This window comes from Netta rufina (assembly GCF_964035555.1).
Source record: "Netta rufina genome assembly, chromosome: 28".
NCBI classification, from domain to species: Eukaryota; Metazoa; Chordata; class Aves; order Anseriformes; family Anatidae; genus Netta; species Netta rufina.
The window spans coordinates 4,257,036-4,274,879 of NC_140152.1; the positions used below are offsets into that span (position 1 = coordinate 4,257,036).

The following is a 17,844-nucleotide window of genomic DNA, read 5'->3' on the forward strand; positions in this document are numbered from 1 at the left end:
AGCCAGTCCCTACATGGACAATGGCTTGGATCAGCAGAGCAGAAAGCAATTAAACTCCTCTGTCATCAAGATGTCACCCCACAGGCACGAGCGCTGAGCTGGCCACGGAGGCTGCTCTCACGCATGCCTGGATCCCCTGAGCTCAGCTAATCCTGGTTACAAAGCTCTCGCTGAACACCACGCGGCGTGGCGGGGGACACAGCCCTTTTTTTTCTGGGGCCTTAACCCCAACCGAGCCAACCCCGCTTCGCCAGGCTGCAGGTGAGGACGAGGCAAAAGCCCTCCGCAGGGTTCACAGCAGCTCCGAACCAGATGTGAGAGAGCTGAAGGGAAACGAGGTGGGGAAACTGCCCGCCCAGTCACCTCCCCGGGGCACGAAGCTGCTCCGTGGGACTCGGCCCCGAAACCCAACCAACAGCTCCGACACCGCTCAGCCCGGCTTTACACCCAGGAGAGCTGAACTTGGGCAATTTGGGGCTCAAACCCAGTGAAAATCTCTTGTTACCCAGTGAAAATCTCTTGTTTTGGCTTGGTCACTCACTTCAAGTCAGCCTTTCCAGGCATGCTTCAAGTGAATCCTTGCTCCCCAGTGCAGAACCGAAGGGTGTTTTGAACCGCAGGGTGTTTTTGCTGCCCCTGTGCTCGCAGAAATCAGCTTTGCAACTCTGAACCAGGGCCCTGTGGCAGGAGCTGCAATACCCCGATGGCCTTGAACAGCAGCCAGCACACAGCGTGGAAGGCGGCTTCGGTAACGGGGCTCCAACTCCCCAGGCCTCGGGACAAAGCACCTGGCGATCACGAAGCCCAGGGGCTCGGCTGGCACGAGGGGCGGTCGTGATCCGCTAGAAAGAGCCGAGCACATGTGCAATCCAGGCGATGCCCTTCAAGAAGACAATATAAGAGGCCTGATTGCTTAGAGAAACGCGAGCAAAGCTCTTGTACCATGTTTGTTGTGGCCACTGGAAAGCTGGAGACCTCTTTTGGCCACGGAAGACCTGGCCAAGGAGATTCCAAGACCCACAGGGTCGCCTGCCTCCCCTCTTGAATTTCCACGGCAACAGGAGAGCAGCGACCTGGGAAGAGTCTCCCAAAAGCAGCGCCAGGGAGCTGTTGGGCAAGGAACGTGCTCACATCCCTGATCTGGCCGCTGAAACGCCGTGAGAGAGAGAGAGAGAGAGAGAAAGAGAGAGAAAGAGAGAGCCGACGGAAAACTTTCCTGAATGACTTGTTCCAGCTCAGCAAGCAGCTACACGGGAACAAAGGCAGGGAGTCAACGCAAGCCATCCAGAAAAGCACTCTTAAGTAAACCCTAAATGGACAATTAAGACGCAATGGTCTGTCTCCAAAGAAAACTCAGAGCTTTGTTTTTCCAGACAAAGGACCTGGGCCACGCGGGGAGCCCCGGAGAGCCGACCCTACCTGTCTCCAGAGAGGGGAGAGGTTCCTGCAGAGACTGAGTGGAGAACAAGAGAACAAGCCCTGGGGACGGGCAGGCACAGCCCAGCTTTTTTTTATTTTTTAAGAGCCACAAGGCTCCTGTTCTAAATGAGGCTTCAATACCTGCTTTTTAACAGTCCCACCACCAGCTGCCCAGCAGCAACACTCCATGAGCTCCGTGGGGTCTGTGGGGAAAGCGGCGCGGACCCACACCTCGCAGACCGAGGTCACGGGGAATTTATAGAGGGAGACATCAAAGGTGGTTTTGTGACACCCAGCACCCCAAAATCCCAATTAACTCGGGCACAGCCACCCAGCTCCGGCGCTGCCTCGTTTCCCAGCACTCCTCTCACTCCTTTTTTTTTTTAATCCAGGGCTTTATTTCCTCCCCCCCCCCTTTTGCTTTTCCAAGGAGCTAAGGGAGACCTGCTCATTAAGCCTACCAAGAGGCAATAACCATAAAGCCTCCGCTCTTTACGCCACACGCCGGGTGCCACGAGAACCTTACAGCATCGTTAGCTGGAGTTTAACCACCACAAACTCCCACCAATTTCACTGCTAACGAGGCCGGGCTCCTCGGCGAGGATTTACCCCGATGGCCAACCCCCCCCACCTCCAAAGGCTCACAAATCAAAGGTTTTCAGGCAAAAGGAAGGCTGGCGTCCCAGCACAGTCCCTGTGTGCAGTACAAGTGTTCAGAGCAGCCTGGTCATCAATTAAAAACCTGGCTATTACGCAACAATTACCAAAACACACGATTCCTACTTTTTTTTTTAGCACAATAACCCAGGAGGCCCCTTCCACTCCGGTAGTTTTGACGCAATGACGGCATCCCTCGGAAAAGAGAAGTTCTGTTTTTGCAATTATTGGATTTTTTGGGGCCGTTCCTCATCGCAGGAGGGCGTCCCAGCCCCCCACTGACACCAAGGGCCAGGAATTGGTGGAGCTGTGCTGCCCTTGTCAGTCAGCACGGCGCTCTGGTACCAACCCTGCCCGTTCATCCCCTGCCCCTGCCCAAAACAGTTCCAGAAGAAGCCCAGCAGCCCCTTCCCCTTCCTGCTAACACCGCAAATCACCCAAATCCTGCCCGAAAAGTCACCGTAGCGTTTCCAGAGAAGGTATTTCTCCTGTAACTCGGACTAGGAGGTGAAGTGATGGCAGCAGACAAGTTGGAACAAGGTCCCTCCAAGCAGCGGCACAAAGATAGTGCTGCGCTGGCAAGTTCGTGGCCAAAAAAACCTAGGTACAAAACTCCAGGTGGGTTCCCTTGTTCTGGTACTCGCAAGCACTCGAAACAGAGTTTGGGGAAAAGGAGTTTTTACGTTAAAATAACGCCACCAACACCCCCAGACCACTCCTCTTTAAAAATAGCAACTCTACAGCTTACACAGGAGAAAAAGACGCCTTAAATTCAATAATTAAGTCAGGATTTAACTCAGCTCCTACAGCCTGAAACCAGCCCTTTCTTACCAAGTCTACCTTCCTGAATCCGTCAGCAGATACAGCAACCAAAGTAAGTCAAAGACAGGGCAGAAAAAGAAAGGCAAATATTGGGATTCCTAAAGTGCAGGCAGAGCAGAACAAACCCTCTTAGCTCTGTTTTTGGAACGCGTGGATTTGCTGCGAAACGCCATTTCCCCAAGCAACCCCAGCCCACAAAGACGTTTCCCATTCTGCCTACGTCCAGCGGAAATATTAATAGCTTTAATAATTATTAAACCCTCTCCCAACAGAAATTGGGCGGCACGGCTCAGCAGCTGCACGCAGACAGCTCGCAGAGCCCTGGGCCTGGCAAGGATCCCGTGAAGCCATCCCTGCTCACAATTCCCTGGGCGATCGCCTCACGCACGCAACACCGCTGGGTTTTTGCAGCAGGGTTTTACTGCAGCCATCGGATGAGCTTGTTAAATTGGGAAAGGACTGAAAAAAAAAACCAAAAAAAAACAACAAAAAACACACACAACAACGCAACAAACTGGCAGCAGGAAACTGAATCATCCAAAATTCCCAACTCTGCTAAAGGTGAGCGGTGGTTCTGTTTTTCCCTAAAGGCTTCACTTAAACACTTTGATGAGCCAAGGCCCATTAAGGAGTTTTAGATTCTCTGAGATTAATATTTTAAAAAGCCATTCCTCTGGTACAAGATACCTCGAGAGAAGACTTCTGTGCCTCCTCCAGAAGAGGAGCGAGGCTCGGGACTGTTCACTAGGTGCTGGCGATGCAGTCACGGCTCAAAGGAGACCAGAAAGTTTCTGAGCATCCTAAGGAAAACAAATTCAGTCGTGGAAAATCACTTGGCTTCCTAACAACCATCTTAGGAGGGAGCTCATCACCGATTAGCCTTTCCAGGACGACACTGCTTTGGGGTTATTTTGACAAAGTTGGGTCTGATTTCCCCAAAAGGGTCACGGCGACTGCAAAGCATTTCTACTCCTCACCCCTCGCACCCTCAGCGGCCTTAAATTTGAAACCAGCAATGGATAATTCCAATAAACTTGGATGAAAGGATTAAGGATGAGCTGTTAAATGTAGGAAGGACCAAGAGTGGTTCCCTCGTGGGAGCAGGTCCATGTGCTCGGAGAATAACGTGCTCACCATGGACGTTCACCAGCTCCTGGGGCAGTTGTGCTGTGTCCGAGCGCTCCTCTGAGCCGCAACCCCGCACCTTATCCTGCCCAGCTCCCACTTCTGAGCTCCTGAGCTCCGACGAGGGTCAGCAGCAGGAGAGGGTTTGCACCACCCTGGGGCGACTGCAGCACCTCTGCCACCCCTACTGCCGTGGAAACAGAACCCAAGTGTTTGTCAACAAAGCATCCCCCAGCCCGGCAACCTAAGTGACACTGCCCGCGAGAAAGGAGCTCGTGGTGCCTCCTCCTCACCTGCTGCCCTACAAAAGCTGCCTACGGGCAGTCCTGTACCTCTGTCCTTTACCTTTACGGGCGTAAAGCGCACACATGCCCGCTGCTTTGGTCAAGCTGAAGGTGTGGATGGAGAGGCAGCCCTGGTTCAGAAGGCTGGGAGAAGTCCCACGGTTAAAAGGAAGTTTTCCCATAATCAGCTGCATTAGGTCGATGTACTACTGAAGGAGTTGTGTTTTTTTTTCCTGTTGTTTTAGCCTTTGAACTACAGAAAACACTCCAGCGTTAGGAGAGCACTCTGCTTTCCCAAAATAACACAGCCAAGTGTGTCACGAAAGCACGTCTGCACTCCCCCTCGCCCCTATCATAAATAACACAACCTCCATCGCGCTGACAACGGCTGCGCTGTGGAGGTGATGCAGAGGAGCTCGGATCCCGGTGCAGAGCAGAGCCTTGCTCCATCTGCCCTCCATCACAGCCTCTCCTCACAGAAAACATTTCACCTCCAGGTCCCGCTGGGGAGCACGGCTACCATTTCCCACCTGGGAGCAGAGGCGTTGGGTTTAGCGAGCCCGTTCAGGTCTGTAAGTACGGGTGGCACTGCAAGGGCACCTCCACACCAAGGGGTTGCAACCCGGGGAGCCTCAGAGCTTAGGAAATGTTCACAGAGCAGCAGGAGACGCAGAAAAAGGAGAAAGGTGGGTGAATGACCAGGCTACCAAACCAACTCACCCTGCTGGGAAAACTCGGAGAGTACAGCTCAGGCAGAGCTCACAACCACAACCTTTAAGCTATCCTGAGGAGCACAAATTCATTTCAATGCCATTAATCAAGAATGCTTAATTATCCCAACACTGCTAGCTAGCTCCCAGCCTGCCTAAAGGAAAGGAAGAGGCAGGGATAGGGATCCTCTTACACGACACCAGCGGGTCTCGCTGTGCACCGAGGCTCTCTCCAGCTCAGCCTCCGAGCACCTTTCCAATAATAGTCCTAGGAAAACGCTGAATGGGTGCAGTCAGCCAGAACCCCCAGTTAAAAATAAATATTTTAAGTTACCTCCAATAGACCCGCTTGACTGTGCTCTTTGCCAATTTGTAGGTTTCCGATTACTTTGATTTTTTTTTTTTTTTGAGGCTATTTTGCTTTCACCCATGGGGCGAAAAAGCCACCCAGACACAAAGAGAAGCTGGTTCAGCGCAGCTAGGAAGCTGGCTGCACAAAAACTGCCTGAAAATCTGCAGTTTGGGCAAGCTCATGGAAAAAACTGTCAGTTTGGCATCCCAGGCATCGTATGTAAGGATCATACAATTCACCTTTTCAGCCCAAATCAAGGTAACGGGGCTTTTACAACCCAGATGCAACTGGGAGCAGCTTCACCTGCCCTGCCACGTCGGGCTGCTGGTGCAAAGCCAGCTGAGAGGTTTCGTGCGGTAAAGCAAGAGATCAAACCCAGAGCAACGCCGGGTTACAACTCAGAAACCAGGACCGGTGAAATCGCAGAAGCTGCCAGTGGTTTCTGACCTAGTTTTCACTGGAGGAGAGTCAAAGGAGCCGGGAAGAGCGAGGCGAGGCTGAAGGTGCTGAAATTCCAGCACAGGAGCTTTGGGAGGGTGAAGGGGATGGCAGCGAGGGCCTGAAAACAGCCCAACTGCAACAGGGGCTGGAGGGAGCAAGGATGACAAGGGTTGGGAGCTTTTGTTTAATGGTAAATGATTTTGGAGGAAGGAGGAGGGACGGGAGGACTCGTATGGGGTGGCAGCGAGGAGCGGGCTGCCTGCAGGACCTCGTGTTGGGGCCGTGACACCTCGGTGCACCGGGCTGGGTTGTGGGAGGTGGGCAGGAGCGGTCTGAGAACAGCACGAGCTGATTTCTGCAGGCCCGTTGGTTGCCTGGCTTCTGAGAAGGCGAACTGTGCTGCCAGCCACCTGCACTGCTTTGCATAACGAGAAACACTGAAACCCCCCCGTGCGAGGGAGGCGAGAACCGGAGACACCGGGGGCCCAGCGCAGCGATCCCAAGCCGTGGCTCTCCCCCTGCTCCTCTCCTCATCCACCCCGCCAGCCCCACGGCCCCTCCAGGCCTCGTTTTAAGGCTCCTTAGGGAGCAGGACGTCGCTGGCCCGCACGGCAGATTTGGAAGCGACCTTTGTACCCAGGGCAGCGTTTCCAAGCTGCGAAGCGCGGGGAGAGACGGCGCTGGCGGCGATTAGGGGAGGGACGTGGCGGCTGTTCGCAGGCAGCACAGAAAACCCACCTGTCAGGAAAGCGAGCCATAAAAAAAAAAAAAATAAAATAAAAAAAAAATCAGGAGCAATTCTCCGCGAAGGGCAGCTGTGACGGCAGCGGCGCTGCCAGCCACTCTCAGCGCCGCACTTATCGCGCAAGGCAAACAGGAGCCACCAGCAGTTAATGAACAACACGGCCCCGAGGCCGGAGCGGAAAGAGCAGCTCGCTCCCCTGCAATCTTTTAATGAAAACCCAGCGATTCCAGCCCACCGCATTTGCTTACGAAAGCCCCATTTATTTTCGGCCCCGCGAAGCCGCGGCGGCGGCTGATTCACTCGCCGATGTGCTCACAGGCCGGCTTAGGGGAGCTGCTGAAACGTCAGGGCGATGCTTATCATCCACGCAGCTTTACTACTTTTCTTGCAAGAGAAAAACAGAGAAAGGCAATTTAGAGATCAGGATTGACTAACTCGTCCAACCATCCCGGGACGGATCTCACCCAACGCGCACGCTGCTGAGCCTAGGAAAACAAGCCCGGGCCAGTTTTCTCCCTGTGCCCGACTCTGTCCTCTTGACACTTCAAGCCTAATTAGCAGGGTGTCGAAGCTCTGCTTAAGACACTCTCGGGTCGTTCCTCACCAAGTCAGAGCCAGGATCCTAAAAGGATCCTAAAAGGATCCCGGAGAAACCCCACCAATGCCCCGTGAGGCAGATCTCCCTTAAAAGCTGAAGGTTTTTGCTCTCGGGTGTCGGGGATGCCCAAGCAGAGGTGCCCCGATGCTGGCTGAGACTCCAGGAACACGAGCATCAGGGGCACCACGGCACCACTTTTACCACCTCCCTACCTCCGTGGGAGAATAATCGATAAATTCAGCCCAAACAGCAGCTCTCCCATCACAGAGGGAATCTACAGATGAAAAAAAAAAAGCAGCCGAAAGCACCAAATGAAGCAGCCACGGGGTTTTCTGCCGTGCCGTGCCCTCCCACGTCACTGCCAGCACCTCCCGGCCAACGCCACCCTTCGGGGCGCTGGCTCCGTCCCGGCAGCTGCCCGAAGAAGCCGGCGCTGAGTTCTCCGAGGTGCTCCCTTCCCCCAGGCAGGCAGGCAGGCGGCGAGGAGCACAGACCCTGCACTGTTCCAGCCACGGCTTTATTTGCACTGCCAGGCTGGTGGGTAACAAACCCGCTCCAAAAATAAAAAGCGACAAACAGGGGAAGAAAGAACACACTCTTCTGAACTGGCAAAAATCTACCCCTAAAAAAAAAAAATAATTAAAAAAAAAAAAAAATCAGATGTTTCTCCGCTCCCCGCGAGGACACCTGCGAAAGTTCAGGTTACAACGCATGCCAAAAATGAACACAAAAATGTTGCAGATAAGAGGAATAAAAACATATCGGCCACAGAGCTGCAGGAAGGCTCCCGGGTGCAAGCCCAAAAGCCCCGAGAGATTTTGGGCATGAGGACAGAGAATCTCTTCGGCCTGATGGAGCCCGGGCAGTTTGTTTAATTCCTGCATGCGGTGCGGCCGCTGAGCAGCGCTTAATTGGCTGCCCAAAATTTGGGGCTAAATATAACAATCCGCCCAAGCTCCTGCTTAATTCTGAGGTTGGAATCAAAGCGCGCTTCTCCCTGCCTTAAACGCAGCCTGAACGAGGAGTAACAGGCCTCCAGGTTGTGTTAAACGGCCCTCGTTGTACGGGAGCTCCACGCAGGCGGCACCTCCAGGAGATAAATAAACGGGAGATAAAGGAAGGGTCGCAGAGCCACGCCGGGCACTCGACACCAAGCCCTGGGCGCTGCTCTCTGCAGGTTGGGAAAGCTGAGCAGTGCTGCAGGTGCAGAGCAGCAATCGCCGCCGTGCCGCTCTGCTGGATTACGAGCAAAGTCCTCGTTACGTCCGTAAACGATTTCCACATCGAGCCCTGGAAAAAAGCTCACGGGTGTGGATCTCAAGCAGATCCGAGAAATCCCATTTATTTTTACACAGGGTACAAACCATTTACCTGCTCCATCATCTCCTCTCTCCCCGTTTCCCAAATTAAACTACAAGCGGCCTCCGGAGCAGAGCTGCGTGCTCCAGGGCCCTCGGCCTGCTCCCAGGCTCCGGGCTGGGAGAACTGGGTGACTTTGGGTTTGGTTTTACCCTACAACTGCTCATATTGGAATTTTCCTTCTCCTTCAGAAAGCCAGGCTTCTGGAACTCAGATGAGCACCGGTGGCCGGCTGTTACCTGTGTCCTCTTCATCAGCGCCAGGGTACACGGACCCACAGCAACGTGAAAGGCATTTTAGAAAACATTTTTGCTTTTTTGTGCATTTTGGGGAAAAAAAAATTGCCTTCTTTTTGCATTTTGGAAAAAATAATTTTGCTTTTCCTTGCATTTGGGAAAATTTTTTTTGCTTTTCTTCTTTGTAGGCAAAAAAAAAAAAAAAAAAAAAAAGAGAAGTACCAGCTACTTCCCCACTGACCCCCTGAGGCCACCGATAGCTGAGCTTCTTTTATCCCGGAGCCCCTCCCGTGTAAAATGGGGCTGGGACCACCCGGCTGCGAGGTTGCCACCACGCTCTGCAGAGCTCTTTTCCAAAGCCAGCGGCCAGCCGAGCTCCTCCGCGCGTCTTAAGGGCCTATTTCTGGGCGCGCGGGAGGTTCTTAATTCCACGGGAGGTCACGATTCGGGCTCGGAGCGCCGTGAAAGCGCGGCCAGGTGCCGTCAGCATTTCCCCGAGCCATCTGAGCGAAGCAGGGACGCAGGAGCCGCGGGTTCAAAGAGCTGCGGGGCCCCGGCTGTCGTCAGCAGCGCGTGCGTCGGAGGCTGCCCAAGGGAAGGCGGCCGCCCCGTGACTCGCGGCCGCCCCACGCTCTGACCCGCGTGAACTTCTCCCCGGCTTTGGCTCTGAATCACTCTTTTTTTTTTTATTATTTTTTTTTCTTTTTTACCGCGCCGGGGAGGCGCTGAGTCGAGGCGACCCGATGGGGCCCGGCCTCACCACACCTCCGGCGAGCGGCGGACGCCCAGGGAACGACTTCAAAGGAGCGGAGCTGAAGCTTTGGCTGCGAGCGAGGGCTGCTCCCCTCCCTCAGCAGCCCGTGGCCAGGTGAGCCCAGCGCGGCCGCCCGCCTCGGAAGGCTCCCAGCGCACCATTTCCGCTTGCCCAAGCTAGGGCAGGGCGGAAAAATTCGCCTCCTCGCCACCCCGCCCGTGCTGGGCTGTGAAAAATGGATGCTCCGTGCGGGATCCGGAGGGAGAGGAGGGATTTATGGCACCGTCTGCACGGGGCTCGGTCCCATGGGAGAGGTAGAGCCGGGCTCGGGCACCCAGCTGGCTGCCCTGGCACCGGGGGAACAGGAGCAGAGCCGCCGCCGCGTGGGCAGGGGTGCGTGGAGGAGCTGAACCACAACCCGTATCCTTTGCATACCACACGGCCAATTTTTCTTGTCATTCAGATGCGCTCAGGCCTTTTAAATCTCCCTGCGGCGAGCTGCACGGGTTAACGACGAGCAGCCAACGTGGTTTCTTTCCGTTTATCCACGGTCCTGCCTACCAGGAGGTCTGGATTCATTTTCGGTACCCAGCCCAGCCTCAGCGCCCCTCTCTGCCCCAGTCTCTGCTTCATTTTGCAGTTCCTGAAGCCTGTCCTTGCTGCTGGCCACAGGGAGCTCCGTGTCCTCTAGGTCCGAGTTGTTGTCGACTTGAAGCCTCAGAGGAACTCTCAGCTCTTTGATTCCCAACACGGGCACTCCTTTGGTTTTCCTGGCCCCGACTCCCTGCACCCAGAGCCTGCCTTTTGCGCAGCACCTTGAACCCTGCCCAAAGACCTGGGGGAAGAGATTTGTCCCCTGCCACCAGCCTTCCCTTCCCCTCGGTGTGCTGGCACCGAACGGGCTGGGATTGTCCCAGGGGACAAAAAGGGTGGCACGGAGAGCTCGGCAGGCTCGGCGCTGCCAATTCCCTCGTCCCCTTTCTTTTTGGGGGCTGCGGGAGGCAGGAACGCAGCCCGCTCCGCTCCGCTCGCTCGTGGAAAGCGGGAGCCAAGAACAACTGCAATCAGCGCCGGAGCTGGAGAGGTACAACAAAACTCACCCAAACATCAAGTCTAGACACTGAAATGTGGAAATATGATTCAAGCAACCACAACTGGCACGCAACGGATCGATCGCAGCCCGTCGCGGAACAGGCCCTCGGTGAGCAAGAGCGCAGACCGAAGATTAAATTAACGTCTTCCCCTTCTTTTTTAGAAAAATATGGATCCTCCGGGCATCAGGGCGAGCTGGCGTTTCTTCCAGCCTGCTGGGCTGTTTGCTGGGCCTTTGAGCAGCGTGCCTGCCCTCGCTAAATGACGCTAATTAGCTGGATGTGCCCTCCCAGCACCGGGCCTACACGAAGCAAACTGCTGCTCCAAGGGGCCTGCCCTCTCATCGAAGGGTGGCCCATCAGCTGAGGGCAGGGGTCTCCAAATACCCCTGCCAAGCAGCCGAGGGGGTGTTTGTACTGACAAAAGCTAAATCCTACAGGGTTTAGGCGAGGAGCTGCTCTTAGGAAGTTTCAGGGCGCTCGCTAATCCCATCCCACGTGGACGTAAACCCCCAAAATCTCTGTCTGCCATGAAACCTGTGGCACAATTCGGAGTGGCCGATGAAGCCAGCGGAGCAATTCCAGCCTCGCTTGCAGCAGCAGGCTGGGATCAGGCTGGCAGCCACCAGAGCCAGCCCTCTCCCCGCGGTGACCTACTTTTCCCATGGGAGGCATGCCCCGGGCCCGCAGCTGGAGCCACAGGTTCCACGCACGGCACAAGGAGGCTGTGAACAAGGAAAACGTCTCGTTTTGCCCCAAAAGCTTTAGGCTGAGGTCTTCTCTCGGTCCCGAAAGGCGAGGGCAGCTCTGGTGCCGCGCAGAGGGTTAAGAGCCGTGGGGCTGGGAAGGCTGGAGGCGGGTGGAGGTGGGCAGCTCAGCGGAGCCGTGCTCGCAAGCGGTGACCTCTTTTCAAGCGAAGCGAAGGCTGGGTTCTTGAAGTTAAAAAGGCACCAATCCAAGGTAAAGAAAGGAGAGAGCAGGCGCGCGGGGCGGTGTTTTGCTCGCCTGCCTCCTGGCTGGAGCGGGTTGGGGTTTTGGACGGCCGCTCCCCCGCTGCAGCGGCGCCGCGCACCGCCAGCCTGCTGCCTCCAGAAACAACTCTTAAAGAAAAAAAAAAAAAAAAAAAGCCCCAAAAGGCAATGCTGGGTTACCACGGCGTGCAGAAGTTGCCTGATGTACGCCGGACGTTTCCAAGCAACCCTTGAGCTACTCTAGAAAACTCTTATCAGCAAGTGCAGGCTCCTCTCCTGGCTAAGGCGGCTGGAGAAGCCTCCCCTGGATGCACCCCGGACAAAATATTAGCACAGTCCCCGTCAGCAGGAGCTTCTTCTCCTCAGAATTAAGTTCGCTGCACGTAACAGTGCCTCCAGAAAGGGCATTAACCTGAATTATTCAGAAATAATTCGAGCTCAGCCTTTGGGGGGGGTTATAGAACTTGCCCCCCAGCCCGGAGCAGGCAGCGCGTTCCCTCTGCGCTCACAACCCCGGGGTGTTTGGCACGGGATTTCCCACTGGCAGCACCTCTCCGAAGCCCACCCCATCCCGCGCAGCCCCCTCCTCCTGTGCGTGAGCAGCAGAACCCCTCAGTCAGCCGAAACACACTCTTTCTCCTGTGGATTAGCTGGCACACACACACACACGAGCGTGACGCACGCGGCCTGTCCCTGCCCACCCCGCCACGCACAAACGCCGGGATTTGGAGAGGTTTACGAGTCACAGCCAGAGCCGGGCACACGGGAATCGCTCTGCAGGTGACGTGGAGCAGGCTAACGAGACCCCAAACGCTTCCCCAAATCAAGCACAGCAGCAAGAGGCTCTCTTGCCACCCCCACATGTGGGGAAGGTGTTTCAACAGGCACCGAGCTCTGCCAAGAGGAGCTATGACAAAACCCAAGTGGACAGGCTGGAGGGATTCAGAAGGAGCCCGATGCTGTAGGATCACCCACCGGCCCCAAAAGGGCACTGCGAGGTGGGCTGAGTGCTCCTTGTGGGCATCTGACATGTATTTTGTCTGACCTGCTTCAGAGCAACGTAAAAAACTGATTCATTTCCACCTTTGGTGCTGTCTGAGTTCAGTAAGAAACCAACTGCGGAGCGAGCTGACCAGGAGCACGGGTTTAGCCTCGGAATCACCAGGATCCAGCTGCTGGATCCATTGATACGAGCGCCAAAACACTCCTTAAAAACATAAAAATATAAAAATCTCAGGGGTTAATCCTCAGGTTCGCTTCCCCCAGAGCTGTTGAGAGCAAGAAGTTCTTACAGGCCAAACTCGACCCCTCTGATTAATCGCCTCCTCTCAGGGAGGACGATTTGCTGATAAAAAGCAGATCCCACTTGTAAAAAAGCACCCTCAGTCGCAGGGATTCTGTCCCAAACTTTCTATTTTCCCTTGGCACGGCACCAATTAGACCTACTTCTGTAGTCTGCTACCACCAGCACAAAAAGAAGAAAGAAAAAAAAGCATAATGGGTTTATAATTTGCCACCGAATCCCATAGCAACTGTACGTCACTTTGGATGTAAATTACAGACGATTCTTCCCCGTGCAATTTGAAAAGTACAGAGACGAAGCTCTAATTTCGGCGGCCCTAAATGCTACATGGGCGAGGGAAAAAGCTACCCCAAATCAGCTCAACGGGAAGCGCCAGGGGCCGGCGCGGTCCCCGTGCACCGTGGCAGGCGTTTCTTTGTCCCCTGCCTCGCTTGGGGAGGGCAGGGCAGCAGGGGAAGGTTCGTTCTGCATATCCTGTCCCGTTTGTGCTGATGGCGAGGAGCCGTACGTGTAGGACGAGCTTCCTCCTCCCCGGGCAGCCTCCCCTGGGCTGATTCATCGCGTCGTGTCACCGGCTCATGTTCCCGATGGCGTAACAGCTTCGATTCTGACGGACGACGGCATGGGTGAGTTAAGAGGGCAGGAAAAAACAGGTTAGAGGAAAAAGAGGAGTGATGCAAAGAGCCCGCAGATAAAATTCGATCAGGCCTGATTCAAAAGCCAGCTCGGGCTTCTCCCTCTGACACCCCTCTGCGAGAGGCTTTCAGCTCCCCGGCCGGCACCACGCAGCCCCCGCAGAGCCCTGCTTGAAAGGCAGAGGCTGGAAAAGTCCTCGCAAAACCCAGCAGCTTCGGGGCTCTGCTCGACCCCGGCTTGGAGGGAGAAACTTTTGCCGGATTAAAACGCGGGGAAGGCGGCTCGGAAGCCGCGCTCGCCACGCCACGGTTCCAAAATTTGATTTAACAAAGCCCGGGGGCAACGGGCTTGGGTTATCTGCACCCAGCCCCCGATAAATATTTGTGCACCTGCCGAAGTTCAGCAGCAAACCGAGCGGTGGCTGTGGTTCAAAACGTTTCGTGTGGCAGGGGCAGGGAGGAGTCGGCACGGGAGCACCACCTCCAGCATCACCCTGTCCGCAGCGGGGGTGCCAGAGCCCCCCAACGCCCTCCCAAAATCAGGCATCCGCAGGGGCTGCCCAGCCCCAAAAAGCCCTAAATAAAAGAAAAAAGGCACGCGGCCACCGTCAGCTCGTTTTTGATCAGAAGCCACCGTGCAGGCTCGCCAGCTCTGCTCCTTAAACCACGCCACCCGTTTTTTAGATAAATAGGTGAAAGTCGGGAAATTCCCCGGGAAGGGTTCCGGGATTTTTTTCCAAGCCAGCAGCAGCGGCCCTACAGCCAGGTCGGCCGCGTAGCTTCACCCAGGGAGTGAAGATTTCTCCATAGCAGGGACCCCGGGATGCTGCTGAAGGGTGGGAAAGAAGGAAAATTGGGAAATGAGGCAGAGGCACGAGGGGTTCCTGTGCCCCTCACCCCACACTGCAGGAGCTGGGGGCAGATAAATGGGGATGGGAAGAAATCACGCCTTGATTTTTGGGGTGAGGAGTTGGGAAGGCTCCACACAGCCCCCAAGGACACCCAAAGGGATGCAGGAAAGGGAAGGGGATGGTGGAGGGGGTCCCTTGGAGAGCCAGGAGCGGGTTTGGGTTAAGGGATGGGGCCGGTGCTGAGCGGGGCAGCTTCCCAGCACGCAGCTCTCAGCTTCACAGCCACGGGGAAGCGGTTTCAGAAGGCTGCGAGCGTCCCGAGGAGCAGGTGGGTGACCTCCCGCGGGGCCCCTCAAGAAACCCCACGGTGTTTTTGCTACGAGATGACTTTTTTCTTTCAGGTACCCTGCTCTCACCGAAGAAAGGCCTTGCACGGACCACGAGGAGCGCGCAGTCCTCAAACACCAGGCAGCACTGCACCAAAACCCATCAGTTTTCCTCGCTGGGACGCAGACAATTTGGCAGGGAGAGGCTCAGGAAGATGAATTTTGCTTCCCCACAGCCCTGCTGCCCGCTCTGCCCAGGGCACAGCCCCACACCGAGCGCTCTGGCACGAGGGACACTAAACCCAAGCGGCCGGGCGCTGCTTTTGGGATTTCCGTCACCCCAACACGCGATGAGCAGACCAAAAACCAACTCAAGAAGCAAGCGGCTGGCGACGTTCCCCCATTTTTTTTTCCCATTTACCTACTGCAGAGCAAACTAAACGGGAGCCCGCGGAGATCCTCGGCGGAGCAGGGGCTGGAGAAGCTGCTGAGAGCAGGAGCGTGCGCGTTCAGCAGCCCACTAATTGCGGCGGCGTTCGCTGCCCCGACCGGCCGGCTCCCCTTGCCCTTCTCCTCCCCTGCCCAGTTAATCACCAGCAGCCTCTGCCTGTTCCTCCCCTGGGCGGCGGGGAAGGAAGCAAAGTTCATTAGTGGCCCTCGGCCACCGAACGAGCCCGAGACCAGACTTCATTTAGAAAATAAACACCGCGATTCATGCGCGACGCGGCCCCAGAATAGCCGCCCGAAATATTTAACGCAGCTGCCCGGAGCCTTCCTACTCTCCCTCCCCCGAAAGAAAAGGCTCTCCCCTCGCTCCCTCACGAATTTCTCCCCCTTTTTTATTTATTTATTTTTTAAATTTCCATTTTTCAGAAGTGAAAAGCGATCAACCCGGCCTGTCCGAGCTACCTTTATTGCCCCCGAAGCCTCGCAGCGCCGATAAACACTCATTAAAATCCCAGTTGATAAAGCCTGGCACGGCAATTACCTTCGTCCTCACGCCGAGATTGCCCAATTCAGCGCAGTGATGTAACCAACACCCCAAATTAAAAATAGTGCGGTGACAACATATGGTTTATCCTACAGAAGCTGGCAGGCAGGACGCTGCTAATGACAAACGGGTTGGGTTCCCAGCTCCCCCCCCCACAAGCTCCCTGGCAAGGTGAAGAGACGGCTACAGCCACGCTCCTCGCGGGATCGGAGGAGGAAAGGGGGGGAGAAAATAAAAAAAAAAGACAAAAAATGCACTGAAAAGCACAGCTCCCTCCTTCCTCCCCGCTGCACGGCGGCGACAGATGCTGCGCGTTGCCATTATTCCGTATTTACCCGGCGAAGCAGCTCCCTGGCCGCGGTTCAAGGAAATCTCTCGGAAGAGACAATCTGGAAATTTCAAAATACGGCCCCAGAACGAAGCCGCCCCCCCTCCCGCCCCCCCCGGGAGCGTCGCACCGGGCTTAGGGGGGGTGGCAGCGAGGGGGGGGGGGGTGACAGCGATTTGGGGACCCCACGGTCACCGAGGAGAGGGGACAAAAAGAGCCCTGAGGTGGCACTGAGATGTGTGTGTCCCCCCCCCACAAGTCACCTTCTGGGGGGGCCACACGCCAACACCCCCCAGCCCCACCAAGGGCTCACAACACCCCCCAAACACTCACCTATGGGGGTGGGGGGGGCACCGACACCCTCCAAACACCAATTTGGGGGGGCAGGGACAGGGGTGCGCCCCCCCCCAAGGCCATCAGGGCACGGGGGGGGGGGGGCAGCGAGCCCCCACCCCCACCCTCAGGCCTGTAGGGATGGGATCGCCCCCACATCTCCCCCTATAAATGGGGGGGGGGGGGGGGGGGGCGGTGTCCCCATCCTCTGACAGAGAGCTGGGGGGGGCAGAACCTCCCCCACCCCCTACAGAATGGGGGGGGGGGGGGCCGCGTTCCTCCAATCTCCCCACACAGAATTAGGGCGTTCAGGGCCCCCCCACACCCCCCTCAGAATCAGTGGGGGGGCCGCGTGTCCCCATCTCCTCACACAGATGGGGGGGGGGGGTCAAAACCCCCAGCCCCACCTCCCTATGGCCTCAAACAGAGCCGGGGGGGGGCCGAAACGCCCCAAAAACCTTCCTCCCAACCCCCGAAAGCCCCAAAATCTCCTCATTTTCCCTCAAAAAGGGGGGGCTCACACCACAGGGGGGGCCTCACACCATAAGGGGGGGGCTCACACCATGGGGGGGGGGGGAGGGGAGCCGCCCCCCCTCACCCCACAACCCAAGGCCCCCTCGAGGAGGAGGAGGAGGAGGAAGAGGAGGAGGAGGCCGAAGGGGATCTTAAAGCTCCCCTCAGCGCCGCGGCCTCGTGGCGGAGCCTTCCTCACCCTCCTCATCCTCCTCACACCCCCCCAACTCAAAAAAAAAAAAAAAAAATACCTCACAATATCCCAAAAAACACCCCCGGGGGTTTTACCTTAGAGGCCTGGTAGCTCTCGAAGGCTCGCAGGGCGCTCTCCGTCAGCTTGACGTGGAAAACGGAGACGCGGGTGCCGCGGCCCAGGCGGCCGCAGGACAGCCCGTACCCGCGCTCCGCCTGCAGCGCCGCCATCTTGGGACCGTCTCTCCCCCTCCGCGCCCGGGCCGCCGGGGCCTCCCGCCCCGCCTCCCTTAAGCCACGCCCCCTCCTCCTCCTCGTGAATTATTCATGAGGCCGCCGCTGGCTCCGCCTATAGGGTGGAGGGAAGGGGGGGGGGGTCGCGGGCTTGTTGCTAGGGTGAGGAGGAGGGAGGAGAGTGAGGTGATTGGTCGGGGGATGGCCGAGAAGGGGATGGTGATTGGGTGGAGGGAGGGGGGATGTAAATGAGGGCCGCGGGGGATGCTGGGGGGGTGGGTTTGGGGTGGGCAGAGGGGGGTGGAGGGGCGGTGGAGGAGGGAGCTCCGCGCTGCGGGCTGGGGGTGCAGGGCCCGGGGGGGCTGCTCCTCGGCTTCAGCACCGGGGAATGGGGGCAGGCCGCGGGTTCAGGGCCCGGGGGGGCTCCCCTGGGGGCTCCGGGTTGAGGGGAAGGGATCGGGGCCTTCCCCAGGGGACAGGGGACACGGCCTCCCACCAAGGAATAGGGGACAGGGCCTCCCCTGAGGGATAGGGCCACCCCCAGGGGACATGGCCTCCTCCCAAAGGCCAGGGT

General features: G+C 56.8%; 1 protein-coding gene across 1 annotated transcript in view; it reads right to left on the reverse strand.

The window, feature by feature from the left end:
• The window catches only part of ELL (elongation factor for RNA polymerase II), a 51,657-nt gene extending 34,365 nt beyond the window's left edge, over nucleotides 1-17,292 (reverse strand). Inside the window, exon 1 of the mRNA XM_084302633.1 lies at nucleotides 17,133-17,292. Coding sequence (XP_084158759.1) covers nucleotides 17,133-17,267 — 135 coding nt within the window. The 5' untranslated portion in view covers nucleotides 17,268-17,292. The remainder of the gene's footprint in view (nucleotides 1-17,132) is intronic.
• Nucleotides 17,293-17,844: the final 552 nt, after the last annotated feature.